General features: G+C 52.4%; 7 protein-coding genes across 7 annotated transcripts; 3 read left to right on the top strand and 4 right to left on the bottom strand.

Moving 5' to 3' along the window:
• Positions 1-188: 188 nt before the first annotated feature.
• Positions 189-1,161, bottom strand: coq4 (ubiquinone biosynthesis protein COQ4; the record flags this gene model as incomplete). The annotated part of the gene is made up of 2 exons (XM_056905066.1): positions 189-835; positions 954-1,161. 2 exons carry the CDS (start codon positions 1,159-1,161, stop codon positions 189-191), a joined length of 855 nt encoding a protein of 284 aa, XP_056769173.1.
• A 398-nt stretch (positions 1,162-1,559) lies between these two features.
• On the top strand, positions 1,560-3,144 carry N7458_001682 (uncharacterized protein; the record flags this gene model as incomplete). The annotated part of the gene is made up of 4 exons (XM_056905065.1): positions 1,560-2,372; positions 2,444-2,561; positions 2,633-2,747; positions 2,823-3,144. 4 exons carry the CDS (start codon positions 1,560-1,562, stop codon positions 3,142-3,144), a joined length of 1,368 nt encoding a protein of 455 aa, XP_056769172.1.
• Positions 3,145-3,248: 104 nt separating this feature from the next.
• On the bottom strand, positions 3,249-4,566 carry N7458_001681 (ketopantoate reductase family protein; the record flags this gene model as incomplete). The annotated part of the gene is made up of 2 exons (XM_056905064.1): positions 3,249-4,515; positions 4,556-4,566. The coding sequence occupies 2 exons, from the start codon at positions 4,564-4,566 to the stop codon at positions 3,249-3,251; spliced, it is 1,278 nt and encodes a 425-aa protein (XP_056769171.1).
• Positions 4,567-4,932: 366 nt separating this feature from the next.
• On the top strand, positions 4,933-5,813 carry N7458_001680 (Sas10/Utp3/C1D family protein; the record flags this gene model as incomplete). Its single annotated transcript, XM_056905063.1, has 3 exons — positions 4,933-5,113; positions 5,166-5,332; positions 5,391-5,813. 3 exons carry the CDS (start codon positions 4,933-4,935, stop codon positions 5,811-5,813), a joined length of 771 nt encoding a protein of 256 aa, XP_056769170.1.
• A 641-nt stretch (positions 5,814-6,454) lies between these two features.
• Positions 6,455-8,142, bottom strand: N7458_001679 (SURP domain-containing protein; the record flags this gene model as incomplete). Its single annotated transcript, XM_056905062.1, has 3 exons — positions 6,455-7,881; positions 7,947-8,000; positions 8,055-8,142. The coding sequence occupies 3 exons, from the start codon at positions 8,140-8,142 to the stop codon at positions 6,455-6,457; spliced, it is 1,569 nt and encodes a 522-aa protein (XP_056769169.1).
• An 829-nt stretch (positions 8,143-8,971) lies between these two features.
• On the top strand, positions 8,972-12,052 carry pmt1 (protein mannosyltransferase 1; the record flags this gene model as incomplete). The annotated part of the gene is made up of 5 exons (XM_056905061.1): positions 8,972-9,228; positions 9,296-9,585; positions 9,644-9,927; positions 9,991-11,451; positions 11,540-12,052. The coding sequence occupies 5 exons, from the start codon at positions 8,972-8,974 to the stop codon at positions 12,050-12,052; spliced, it is 2,805 nt and encodes a 934-aa protein (XP_056769168.1).
• Positions 12,053-12,578: 526 nt separating this feature from the next.
• Positions 12,579-13,388, bottom strand: N7458_001677 (uncharacterized protein; the record flags this gene model as incomplete). The annotated part of the gene is made up of 4 exons (XM_056905060.1): positions 12,579-12,629; positions 12,772-12,973; positions 13,141-13,184; positions 13,248-13,388. The coding sequence occupies 4 exons, from the start codon at positions 13,386-13,388 to the stop codon at positions 12,579-12,581; spliced, it is 438 nt and encodes a 145-aa protein (XP_056769167.1).
• Positions 13,389-13,926: the final 538 nt, after the last annotated feature.

Genomic DNA, 13,926 nt, shown 5'->3' with positions numbered 1-13,926 from the left:
GGGGTCTTCAAAATTTACTTCAGGCGTTTACGGTCTGGTACCTCGTCTTGGACGGGATATATTTTGTTGACGTTACTATTGTTCCTTTTTTTGCATTGGGGGATATTCTTGACAGACAAACAACTATAATCGTACACTTTCTCCCAGGAACAGACGATCCTCACAAGCATCTCGCGAGCATAAAGCTCTCAACTCGACATTTGCTGTCTCTCCTTCTCCTGCTTCTGCTGCTTCCGAATCATTTTCCGGATTTCCCTCAGATCTGGTGGTCGCTCGATGTTCAGTTCAGCCCGAAGCTCGTCCACATCCTTCTCCAACACCTCTTCCCAGTACACATTAATCAACTCTTTACTTCCCAGCCCACTGCGCACAGCCCACGGCAAATGCAGCGTCAAAAAGCGCTCCTTCTCAGCAGGCTTCATTCGTATAAACGCAAACAGACTTAGACCCGTCATGGGCAGAAGTGTATTCAGGAACTCTAGCGCCTTCAGGGCGAGCTCGCCCTCTACGAAGATCGGCAGCCCCGTCACCGCGTGGTAGAAGTCATGGCACTCGCGGTACCGCTGCATAACGTAGGCGCACTCTTCATCATCGATGTACTGCACGTTGTCCCGAGTATCTGGAGACACGCCCTCCCGGTCGAGCCAGGTAGCGTATGTGCGGCCGACGGAGTTCTCGGGGAGTGTGCGAAGGTAGGACATGTTGAGAGTCTCGGAGGTGATGCGGGGTCGATCGCGGAGGATACGTCGGCCGGTGGGATCGGAGAGCATTGCATCTCGAAGACGGTAAATAAAGTATGGAGTAGCGGTGGCCTCGCCGAGGGCTGCAATTAGGTCTGAAGCGGGGAATTAGTTTGATGGATGGGCTTGTAGTTCGGGTAGACTAGGAAGCTGCCAATGGCACGAATGGGACGATGGAGCTTCTAATTGTCAGCTCAGATGGTATTGCCATACCTGCTCTCCGTGGGTTGATCAGAGACCCGACTGCTGAACCGATAGCCAAAGCACCACGCTCAATAGTAGTCAATGGGACATGGCCAGGATAATTTGGCTGCGGACGGTTGAGAATGGAGAAGGGCCGCAAAGCGTTCGCGGAATATGGTGAGCGGGAAGTAGCCAAAGATCGAAGCTCGCAAGCTCCTCGCCTCCCCAGAACCGACATCATGTATCCCCAAGTCCAGTAAAACACCGAAGATTATCTAGTCGCAGAGTGATGGAGTGGTCTGATATCCGAGATGGTAGCGTTAGTGGACGCTGTGGGCTCCCGTAATCGGCGATAGCCAGTGCTTATCGATAACAGATAATTGCTCCACATCGGCAGCCCTCACTTGTTGACCATCACCAACTTACTAGTGTGAAGAGTGAAGAACTCGGAATCAACTTCATTCCTGCATGATGGCCACTATCTTCCAAGGATAGGGATCCCTGAATAATAATAGTACATCCGATCAACTTATCCTTGCCTTCTGTTGGTTCCAATACAACCTTGCCCTTGCTCCATATACTAAACTGCCCACAGTTAAGCCCGTCCCTTGACAAAACCACGATTGCCTGATCAAGATGCCACGACCAGAGTGGTGGCCCGGCGAGGACCACGAGGCCTTCACAGAATGGGCCATGGAACGTGGAGTTGAGGCCCTTGGCGTCGCTCCAGCCCGTTTTCCAGGTCGAGGTCTGGGAATGATAGCCACTCGAAAAATCAAGGTAGGAACCCTCAATCCTCGCCAACCAAGGCACCATATGAAGACAAAAGCTGATAGACATCACCCCATGAAGAAAGGAGAAGCTGTTGTCCAAGTTCCAACCAGCGTGATCCTGACAATGGACAAAATCCCCTCATCCTTCAAGAACCAATTCCCCGAAGGAACTGCCGTGCAGACTATCCTGGCAGCATACTTTACCCACGGGAGTGACGAAGAGTTGGCAGAATACGACCTATGGCGCAAGGCCTGGCCTACCCGTCAAGATTTTGAAGATAGCCTGCCAATACTGTGGCCTAAAGTACTGGGTGGCCTTCCCTGGCCTGACAGCGAGGCCAGTGATCAAGAGAACGGGTCTACGAACCAGCCCAACTTTCTTCCCCCTTGTATTTCTGGGACTTGGAACTCGATTGATAAGGGAAGTCCCTTCAAGAAGTATGAGAGTGAGCATCGGAATCTTCTCCTGGGCCAGGAGCTCCGGCTGCGCAAGGCGTGGGCAGATGTCACCGCTGCACTGCCTGATACTGATTGGCGGTCTTTCTCGTATCATTGGCTCATTCTTAATACGAGGAGTTTCTACTGGGTTGGCGCGGGCCAGGAACCGCCCGAAGACCGCAATGATGCTATGGCCATGTTGCCTTTCGCCGATTACTTCAATCATTCGGATGTTGAGGTACGCCTTGATTTTACCTCGTCTCCTTTGGGGAGTTCTTCAGAAGGAGGGTCAACTGACTTTGGAACCAGTGTGATGTCAAATTCGATGAAGATGGGTACACCTTGCGAGCGACCGAAGACTATAAGAAGGGTGATGAGGTTTACATGAGCTATGGTTCACATCCGAATGATTTCCTTTTGGCAGAATGTGAGGCAGCACTGTTTTCTTGCTATTGCACCCTTTTTAGAGATCGAGCTAACGACCATGAGCATTTCCAGATGGGTTCTTCTTGCACAAGAACGACTCTGACTGCATTTACCTCGACGACATCATCTTCCGCGATCTGAACAGCGCCGAGAAGCAAGAGGAGCTGTGGCTGAACCAATACTACGGGTAAGTGACCAGATTTATCCAAAATACTTCCGATTTGGTATATTCAAGTATGGTACACGCTAATTATTTCGCCAGTAACTACCAATTGATTTCCCAAGGGGTGTGCTACCGCACCGAAGTTGCGGCGGCTCTAGTGTACATGAATGAGGAGGATTGGAGGACCCATGTTCTCGAAGGCTCGACTGAGGGAGTAGATGAGAAGAAGTCGGAAGCCATCATCAAGGGATGGATTCGGACTTATGCTGCCGAGGCGGATGCAACCATGAACTCCTTGCAGACCGCAGTGCAATCGAATGCCATGGTGCAAGCTGATCGCCAAAAGGCGGAGATGCTGTTGCGGCGATGGGCCCAGATCAAAGAGATCTGTGAAAACGCCTTGAAGGCCATTGACCTGTGATGAAGAGAATCCATAACCCTTCAGGTCGAACTGAAAAAGTATGTTCACGAATAAGATAAACATGATGCCGCTAAGGCACGAAGAATCAAAGCACTTCTAATGCCTTAATCATCCTTTCCCTTGTCACCAGCTAGGATAACATTGTCAAAGTCGATCGGGACCGCGCTGGCTTCCCTATGATTGATGATGTACATCCTGCTCTGCACCAATTGTTGAATCATGTAGTTCAGCACGCATTTCATGCCTAGTTCCTCACCACGCTTCACAATCCACCCATTCAGGAAATCAATTTCGGTGTTCCGTTGGTAATGTAAATCGTTCCGTATCGAGCTAGTGTCTTCGGGGCGATTTGAGGCAACGTTGAGGACCAGTCGGCGCAAACGCTCTGGTGAAAACCGATCTTCAATCCCTGGGATGCCACGCAGCTCCGGAAGAGCACAGATCACACTGGAGATCTCCAGGAGAAGTAGTCGCATAGTGCGGGAGACGGGGAAGTTGTACAAGAGCTCGCGATTCTTGCAATCGTGGATTGCGCCGAGCGAGCTGAGAACACAACCAACGGCCAGTCTCTCTAGCTGATATTGCAAAAGGCCGGCTGGGGTATCGGCAGTGGCGACAAGAGAAGGGGTGAGAGTCAAAAGGCGTAGCAGGTACTTTGTTGTAGGAGCCCAATGTGTGTCGTTCTCGGCCTCAATGAGCGGTGTTTTGCCAGTGGCCACCGGACTGAGAGTCAATGACCCAACGTTCACGTGGCCGATCTTGTAAGAGTCTTGCTTCTTCAAACCATGAGTGAGTACGCCTTGCATATAGTGCGGCCGGCTCTTTTCATCCGGGAAGACTTCTTTGTTAAGCTTCTCGATGATGCCCAAGCCGTTTTGAATAAAAAGAATCGTCGAATCCGGGCTCAGTCGGTGACGAACTCCTCTAATCACCTTCTCAGTCATATAAGCCTTGCAACAGACAACCAAGCATTCGATATGTTCTTCCCCCTCGGGCACAGCTTCTTCATCCTCAATAATATCTGGATTTTCCTTGGCCTCGAGATACTCTTCTTTCGAAGGTACCCTGTGCCAAACATTATCGTGCAAAACTTCGACATCGAAGCCTGTTCTGTTATCATCGAGGCCGTTGTAGTTAACAGCGAGGCTCCGCTTCTTCCGCCGGAATGCATGGTAGAACGAGGCCTGGTGCATAAGGAGAGTGATCGGAGGAGGAGATTGTCGTGCCGCAAGCGAGTGAGCAATGAATGTTCCTGCGTTTCCAAGACCCATAATGTGCACTCGCCCTGACAGACCAGGAGTTTCGGTCTCCCGAGAGATATCCTCGACGTCCTGCACCCATGTTGATAGGTATCTTGTCGTAGATCCTCCACTTGATCGTACTTGGCATTGAAGGCAAATGTCTATCACACCGCTGCGCCATAGCGGGCGGCGCCCGAATATTTGTAGCACCACTTTGAAGGTGTTTCGGGGAAAACGTCTCCCCGAGCGATAAGTCGGATAATGATGGGCGGAGGCTCTGTCCGGGAAGACCAGTCGGAAGTGGGTTAAGAGAGTTATGGAGTGTTCAGATTGGCATTTTGCGTTTCGTAATGGTCGAATGAACCCCAAAGCCCTCACATGCACTTGGTAGCTCTGTTCGTTGCGCGCCGAGGAAATATTGAAACGCGGCAGCGCCATGCGCGAATGATGGAACTCGCTGATCTCCACCGCCTGCCCCACCGCCTCATTTATACCGGTCTTAATTTTTCCTGCTGCACTTTTCGTCGACACCAACAACTACATCACCATGGATACGGCAGATTTGCTACCGCTGCTAGAGCAGCTGGATGACAACGTGGATGATCTGGAGGATGCCTTGCAGCCGTTGCTGGGCAGTTCTCTGAACAAAATGTCGAAGAACATGCCCATCTTGGACAAGGCCAAAGTCCACGTCCTGACAACCTATGCCCTCGAATCATTAATCTTCTGTGAGCTTGACTTTCGAAATCTTCTCGGAAGGCATCACTGACCTCTTCATAGCTTATCTAAAACTTCGGGGAGTGGACGCAAAGCAGCACCCCGTTTTCCGGGAAATCACGCGTGTGAGACAATACTTCGATAAGATGAAGGCGCTGGAAACCGAACCTGAGCAGCGTACCATGGTCCTCGACAAGGCTGCCGCAGGGCGTTTCATCAAGCATGGACTGGTGAGAACTAGTGTCCTCTAAGCTACAGATCTGATAGACCACTGACAAGCTTGAACAGGCTGGGAATGACAAGATCGATTTGGAGCGAGCAGAACGCGAAGCCAGAGAGCGCGCGCGGGCTCAAATCAAAGCCGCAATGCTCGCCAAAAAGGCTGCTTCCACGCCAGTACAGGATCCACCCGCTCAACCCGAGGGTGTCCCCAGCGCAGCTCCGTCTACTGCCCAGTCCAGTGCCGAAGCTGACGATTCCGACGAAGAGATGGAAGCCGATGAAGCGGCTGAAGAGTTCAAAAATGGCGAAGAGTTCATTCAATTCGAAACAGAGAAAAGGAAGAATAAGTCAAAGAAAGACAAGACTTTTACCCGAAGCGAGAGTGGCAAGAAGCTTGGTCGCAAGGCTACCAAGGCGGAGCGCAGACAGGAAAAGAAAGAAAGACGGCGGAAGAAGGAAGGATTCCGCAAGGCCAGGGTGGCCGAATAGTTACTTACAGGCTTATGGTACATGTCTCATGCTACATGTTCAGTGTCCGTTCACTGCACTTCGTTCCGAGGGAGACCAGCCTACTCTACAAGAATTTGCATATCACGATGTTCATAGATACCCAATCAACATGGAATTACAAAACCAATCGAAGTCATATGCCGCCGACTGTTTAGTCGCGCAGCACGGCCAAGCGTCCAGATGGGCTCGTCTACGTAAGGTTTCGCTGGATCCGTGCATAGTTGCGTTAGCGAACCTTCCTCCATAGCTGGCTTTCGACGTCGACTTAGTATCACAAAATTCCTACACTGAACCGGCCCTTTTGAACTACTACTTAGGCACTGAGGAAAATCATGAGGGAGACATCGCAACGGAATCCTTAGGACTTGATAGATGAAGCTCACCAGAGACAAAATCTTGGTAGCGTTAAAAGTGGTAAAGCTATGGTACAAAGGCGCATATCCATTCTCCCACCCGAATACTGGTAAAGACGTATAGAGAAAGCACGCCCCAAAACTCCAGACGCGAATCAAGACGCGAAATGAAAAAAAAAGGCCTCGAAAACACTGTGCCACAGCAACTCTTTTCGCAGATGAGCTAAATACCAATTATCATCAGATTACTCGATCTAAGCTTCGAGATCATTGCTTGGCAAGTTGGTGGAAATGCCGAATCTGGTCCTCAATGTTTGTATTCTGGGGTCTGGGCACACCTGAAGGGCCAACAGCCGGACCCGGTTGCGCAGACACTCCAGGAGGAAGGGTGCCATCTGGAGCAGCACCCATAGCCATGCGCTTGCGGCGCGCTTCCTCCTCAGGATCGGGCGCAAGCGAGGCGTCAAACACATCGCTACGCTGGCTTGCGAGCCGTTTGAGGTTGTTGACGACGTCCACAGTGGACAGGTTGGTTGTGGCACTGCGGGATTCGGCCTTGGCGCGCTGTTCTTTCCATCGCGGGTCGAGCAGCTCGACGCGCATGTGATGCTCCAACTCGGCGACGGGAATCTGTTGGTGGCAGTTCGGGCAAAGTGCAGTGGCACCCGCAGCTTGTTGGCGGCGGGCCTGGGCCCGAGGCACGTAGTCCGAGCGAATGCGCATGGGAGGTTGACCCGGTGCCGGCACGGGCGACTCCGTGCGGGCTTGCTGTGCCTCTGGTTGTGGTGGATATTGCCTGCCATAGTCCACCGCGGGTGGCGGATATGGGGCCGCTGCTTGGGCTGGGTAAGGGGAGACAGAAGGTGGTGGGACGGGGAAGGAAGGTTCGGGTTGGGCAGGATAGGCATTATAGTAGGTTGGGTTGTCGAGGTCGGTGGGCATGGCCTCCTCGATGCGGAGCGGGTTTAGGGACATGGCAGCTTTTTGCTCCAAGGAGGCGGATTGTAAGTCCGTGAGAGAGGTTGGCGGTGGAAGGTCCGCTTGGTCGTCGCTTTCCGTGAACAAGACTGTCTCGACCACCACGAAGTCGTGCCAATCGATCTGAGCATAGTCGATGCGTTCTTGTTCTACTTGTTCCTCCTTCTGATGCTTCTGCTGCTCTTGGTATTTCACCCACTCCGCCCGTTGATTTGCGCGCTCCAAGATATGATATTTATTCTTCACGTTATGTTCAAGTTCAGCGATGCGCTTTTGCTGGGTGGTGGCGTCGTCGATCCCTTCGGGTCGCAGCAAGATGGTGTACTGGTCAACTAGACGAGTGAAGAATTGGTAGAGACTGTGCTGAGGCCGGAGGAAGTCGAATTGGAAATTCCGAGCCTCACGTTGCGACAGTGCGGTCATGAAGGACTTTCCTCGTTTGGCGACATACAGCGCCGTTAGTTTGACCACCTCTAGGTCTTGCGCATTGATGATAGGCATGCGCGCGGAGAAATGAAACGCGGGAGGTTCTGGAGGTCCCTTGGGCTTCTCGGGCTCGGCAGTAGCAACAGCTTCGCCAGGACGTCCTGCCGAGACAGCGGTCCCACGTCCCTCCTTGATCTCGGTGAGGCGCCATTGATAGAAACGCTCGTAGGCATCGCCGGCGTTCAGGAAGGAGAATTTAGGGTTATTCTTTTCCTTCTCACGGACACGATCTGGATGAAAAAGGTTTCACAATTAGCCTAGGATTTATCTGATGGATCAGAAAGGGTATTGTCACCTTCAAAGACGAATCCATTACGAGCAACATAGCCCGCGGTCTTTTCAACAATCGCTGGAAAACACGGTTAGCAGCATTCTCTCGCGAGGGAAAGAGAGGGAGACGAACCTCGAATATCCTTGGGAGGAAGGACCAGACCTTCTGGAGCCTTGTTCATGTCCTCCGGAAGGGGAGTGTTTCCATTTGACGACTCCATGACTGGTTGACGGAGTTGCGATTAGAGAGAGTACCACCTTTTCGCGACGACCTTTGGCCGGGCCTCATGAGGTGCTGACTACGCCATCTCACTAGCCACACCAGCTGTTACACACCAGCCACAGTTCTGGCCAGTGATGTGGCTGTGCAACTCTCCCGCGTGCGGCGAGGTTTGTGTACGCTGCGCTTTGCTTCTCCGCTTTCAATCGGTCTTCTATGCTCCGTAAACTTTGAGGGATTGAGGTACAGTTTAAGGTGGTGAAAAATTGAATAAGTCACATTGTACACGCTTCATATAGATCGATAAACATATAATGTAAGCTCTATTCCATCAGATGGCCTCGTAAAATACATGGGCCGATGTCAGCCTCGGGTCTTGGGGCTGAAATTCTAAGGGGCCCGTTTAGCGCTCTCACGTTGTGTTGGCGTGTCTCTCTTTGCCCGCTCCGCTCGTCGATCTGGCCTCAAGACGGACCTCTGCACGTTTCCGTCCATTCTTCTCGACACTCTCTTCATCCTCTTTTTCTTTTCTTTTTTTACTTACCCTGTAATGGGGACTTTTCTTCTCACTGTCTACGATCATTAATCTCAATCCCACCATTACCGTTGTGGTGAAGCGCTGCGCGCTGTTGAGAGCTCCGTCATAGCAGCTTTCAATAGCTATTGCGCCCTTTGGATTCAATTCCTTTAATTTGGCGACTCATTCACGATCTCACTAGTCTTATATTTTTTTTTCTTTTCGTCTAGTCTCTGCCGTTCGATCCTCGACTGTTCCGCCCATCCCCTACGATCCTCCTCCCTTGCGCATCCGCGGACAACTTCCAACCATAATGGGCCAGAAATCGAAGGATACACTGGCTGTGCGGCCGCAGAGTCGCGGTCGGCGCTCTCGCAGTCGCTCGCCAAACCCCAAGGGTGGAAAGCCGGCCAAGGTTGCCAACTACGCCTCAGACGGTGTGCGAGACAATGACATTCTCAACCTCCCCGCCTCCGACTACAAACTGCTCGTGCTGGTGACGTTGATTGCGGCCGCTGTCCGCTTGTTCCGCATCTATCAGCCCAGCAGTGTTGTGTTTGATGAAGTCCAGTATGTTAAACCGCTGCCGAGTCATGTCCATTGGCAAGAGATTGAGGCTAACGCATTGTGTCCCCAGTTTCGGTGGTTTCGCTAGCAAGTACATCAAAGGAAAGTTCTTCATGGATGTCCACCCGCCACTTGCCAAGTTGTTGATCACGCTGGCTGGTTGGCTGGCTGGATTCGATGGAGAATTCGACTTCAAGGATATCGGCAAGGACTATCTGGAGCCCGGCGTGCCATACGTGGCAATGCGAATGCTGCCTGCGATTCTCGGTGTCCTCACAGTCTCCCTCATGTTCCTGACCCTCAAGGCGACCGGCTGCCGGACCTCAACCGCTGTCATGGGCGCTGGCCTTGTGATCTTCGGTAGGTTCCCGAAGTGTCACCATATTTACTCTTCAAACATCTCTAACTGGAACTCTAGACAACGCGCTGACCACTCAATCCCGCCTGATCCTGTTGGACTCGCCTCTCGTGTTCTTCACTGCTCTGACTGCGTTGACTTTCGGCTGCTTTACAAACCAGCAGGAATTGGGTCCCGCTGCTGCTTTCAAGGGCCCATGGTGGTTCTGGCTGGCGGCAACTGGTGTTTCGCTCGGCGCCACTCTTAGCATCAAGTGGGTTGGTCTCTTCACCATGGCCTGGGTTGGGTCCCTCACGGTCCTCCAGCTCTGGGTCGTGCTCGGCGATGCGAAGACAGTCACTCCGGTATGTTCTTGACATAACGTATACTGTTCGTTATGATTGGGGTGCTAACATTGATGGATCTAGCGACTATGGTTCAAGCACTTCTTCTCCCGCGTCTTCTGTCTTATTGTCATTCCTCTTGGTTTCTATATGGCCATGTTTGGTATCCACTTCCTTTGCCTGGTCAACCCCGGAGAAGGCGATGGTTTCATGTCGTCAGAATTCCAGGCTACCTTGAACTCCAAGTCCATGCAGGACGTACCGGCGGACGTTTCCTTTGGCTCCCGCGTCAGTATTCGTCACCACAACACCCAGGGTGGCTACCTGCACTCCCACAATCATATGTACCCCACCGGTAGCAAGCAGCAGCAGATTACTCTCTATCCCCACAAGGATGAGAATAACGTGTTCGTCATGGAGAACCAGACCCAGCCTCTGGGTCCTTATGGTGAGATTGAGGGGCCGTTTGCCTGGGACAACTCCAGCGTGAGCTTCATCGAGGACGGAGCTGTTGTCCGTCTCTACCATGAAATTACCCACCGACGCGTCCACTCTCACGATGAACGCCCGCCCGTGACTGAGGCCGACTGGCAGTTCGAGGTCTCCGCCTACGGATACGAAGGATTCCCCGGTGATGCCAATGATCTGTTCAAGATTGAGATTGTGAAGTCAATGTCCGAGGGTGCCGAAGCCAAGAAGCGCCTGCGCACTATCCAGACCAAGTTCAGGCTTGTGCACGTCATGACTGGCTGTGTTCTGTTCTCTCACAAGGTCAAGCTTCCCGACTGGGGCTTCGAGCAGCAAGAGGTTACCTGCGCACGTGGCGGCACTCTGCCAAACAGCATCTGGTATATCGAGTCCAACACTCACCCCATGATGCCTGCGGATGCTGAGAAGGTCAACTACCGTAACCCTGGCTTCTTGGGCAAGTTCTGGGAGCTGCAGAAGGTTATGTGGACCACCAACGCCGGCTTGGTTGAGTCTCACGCCTGGGACTCTCGGCCTCCTTCGTGGCCCACTCTCCTCCGTGGTATTAACTTCTGGGGCAAGGACAACCGCCAGATCTATCTCCTGGGTAACCCACTTATCTGGTGGTCATCGACCGCTGCCATTGGCATTTACTTCCTTTTCAAGGCCATCGCGGTTATTCGTTGGCAGCGCAGCTGCAATGACTACCGTCATGTCTCGTTCAAGCGCTTTGACTACGAGGTCGGCACCAGCGTTCTTGGATGGTTCTTCCACTATTTCCCATTCTACCTCATGGCTCGCCAGCTTTTCCTACATCACTACCTACCCGCTCTCTACTTCGCCATCATGGTGCTCTGCCAAGAATTTGACTTTATCACCAACCGCATCAAGAGCCTCGGACTCGCATCGAAGCCTGCCATTGGCAAAGTCTTGATGACCGGATTCCTGATCCTCAGCATTGCAGTTTTCACTCTTTACTCTCCTTTAATTTACGGTAACCCCTGGACCCAGAGTGCTTGCCAGAAGGTCAAGCTTCTGGATGGCTGGGATTTCGACTGCAACACCTTTCACACCGACGTAAGTGTACCGGAGTGGAGGCCTCCACGCCGAGGATATTAGAAATTTATCGACGATCACCTTGGCTGACACGAACTTTCACCAACAGCTGAGTCAATACGTTACTGATGTGAACAACTTCTTGAACACCGTTCCGACTGAGCAAGCCCAGATCCATAAGCCCGGAGAGCACCAGCAGCAGGAACAAGCACCTGCGGCCGAGATCCCCCCGCAACATCAACAAGAAGATCAGGCTGCGGTCACCGAGCCCAAGCTCTCCGGCTCCATGGCCCGCGTTGAATACCGTGACCAGCACGGCAATGTTCTCCCCGAAGACGTAGTCGCTTCGCTTCGCGCCGAGGGCAAGGTCAAGTTCGAGACCCGGTACGAGTCTCAGTCCAAGCTTGAACACGCACAGGAGATCCCCATCATTGATGGTCAACTTGCGCCTCCTCACCCCGATGTCCAGGGACAGAACCCTGAGACTGGCTCCGGAAAGCCAGAGGACTCGATCCCACCCGAGAGCCCTGCCTCAGTGGCAGAGGGCAACGTTCGTTCCGTGGAGAGCTCTGGCTCCCCCGAGGCGAAGCCTGCTAGTGAAGGGTATGAAGCCACTAAATAAGCACTTTGTTTGAGGCGGGGATGCTAAAATGGAGAGGGGACGAGAAAACTCCACACCATGTATCATGAAAACTTATAGCTATTTTCTTCGTTTCATCGTGATTAGTTGATTCCGAGTGCTGCACAACATCAATTGTGATATGAGCGTTTCTATTGATCAAGTGGTCCAATCGTCTTGTTAGTATTGTAGCTTAGCTCTTGTACTGTGGCTTCGGGACAAAGTGGATCCCGAGAGTTCCCGAAAAGCTGGACCGTCCTGGTCAGGCCATTATCAGAACACATATGAATCAAACGGACGATATACGGAATGAGACAACTTGTGACAAATGAAATGAAGAGACCGGTTCCCAATTGACTCTTTATCTGAACAACGGATACTATGCACAAATCTTCGGTAATCGCAATCGCAAGTCCACCCACAACTCTCCTCTTCCGTCATCACAGTCCTAGTATACAGCAGCCGGCCACTCGCGTATAAGTGACCATTCGCTCTCGCACCATCTTTTAAAGGGCCTCGCGGAAGCCGTTTAGTAGTCCCACTCCTCCTTGCCGTACTTGTTGAACTTCTCGTGGAGGTCCTATAAGAAAGCACAAATTGGTCAGCGATGAAAAGTATCCTTGGGCCAATTCGCCGAGATTCGAAAGCAAGTGCCCACACGGTACGGGTGCAAACACTGTAGAGATCGCGACTTGGCTCGCGAGGGAATTGGAGTCGCATACCTCGGGGAGGGTGACGTTGGGAACAATGACGGTGTTCATGGCGCTGGGGGCAGCGCGGAGGGGCTGGTTCTTGTCACCGTGGGGGTGGTACTGGTACTTGTAGACCTTGCCATCGGCAGCGTCGCCGTGCCAGGGCATGGCGGACTCGCCAATGCGAACGTTGCTCTCGGAGTTGACGGACGTGGGCTTGCTGCCGAAGTACCTGATATCGCAAAGACACCGATAATTAGCTAATTGCAATTTCAACAATTGACAAGCTTCAGCTTTTATAAATGCAGGTTATCGCTCCGTGTAGCTTCACAAAAAGCGGTAATAACGTCACAAGGAGCACGACTGTCGGGTAATTGATGTGGGAGAGGGGTTATTCACCAGCCAGCGAGCAGGAAAGCACCGGACATGACACCGAGCAGAACCTGAACACATAAATATTAGAATGAGAGGTCGAATAGAGATCAATGGCAGTTCGAAAGCCGTACGTAGAGCTCAGGGTCCCGCTTGGGGGCCTTGTCGAGGCTGGCCTCCTCAACCTTGGAGGACATGAAGCGGCGCGGGGGAGCGCGGAAGATGGGCTGGCGAGCCAGAGCCCGGCGGGAAGCCATAGCAGCGATCGAAGACATGGTTGCAGCAGGTCGTGCGTGGAGGTTGGAATTCGCGGAGAGCTGGAGACGGGGTTGGTGGGAGAGAATCGTGAGCATCGAATGATGTTGCCAGGTCATGTGACTATCCGTCCGCTCAGTGGCTGACTCATCGAGCCGCCGGTTCGAGCAATTTGCGGATGCACGATGGGCCTTGCGTTCTGCGGTTCTGACTTCTGGTTTCCTCTCACTCGGGCAGACGTCTGCTACGGCTGTTTCTGTGGTCTTGATGTAATTGGCCTCCGTCCACTTGTTTTGGATTCACGGATTTACCTTGGGGATCTCCGTCAATGCTAGAGGTGGGTGTGCAGTCCATATTGCGTTTTCCCGATCAGGGGCTCGACCTGGAACCCCAGATTTCGAGCTCGCTACGCGTGGAATTGACTGTCCCCTCAAGGAGGGATTTACTGGAGCTCCTTGCTGATTTATGCTTTAGAACCTTGGATAATTTATCCAGTCGCTTTTCAAAATCAGTACCACACTCGCTCGTCGCTCCTTTCTATCCTCGCTATCCCACTCC

Source organism: Penicillium daleae, assembly GCF_028827525.1.
Source record: "Penicillium daleae strain IBT 16125 chromosome Unknown utg000002l_segment0_segment0, whole genome shotgun sequence".
Taxonomy (NCBI): Eukaryota; Fungi; Ascomycota; class Eurotiomycetes; order Eurotiales; family Aspergillaceae; genus Penicillium; species Penicillium daleae.
Note: the sequence above shows the minus strand (reverse complement) of the source record. Positions and strands in the feature narration are given on the sequence as shown.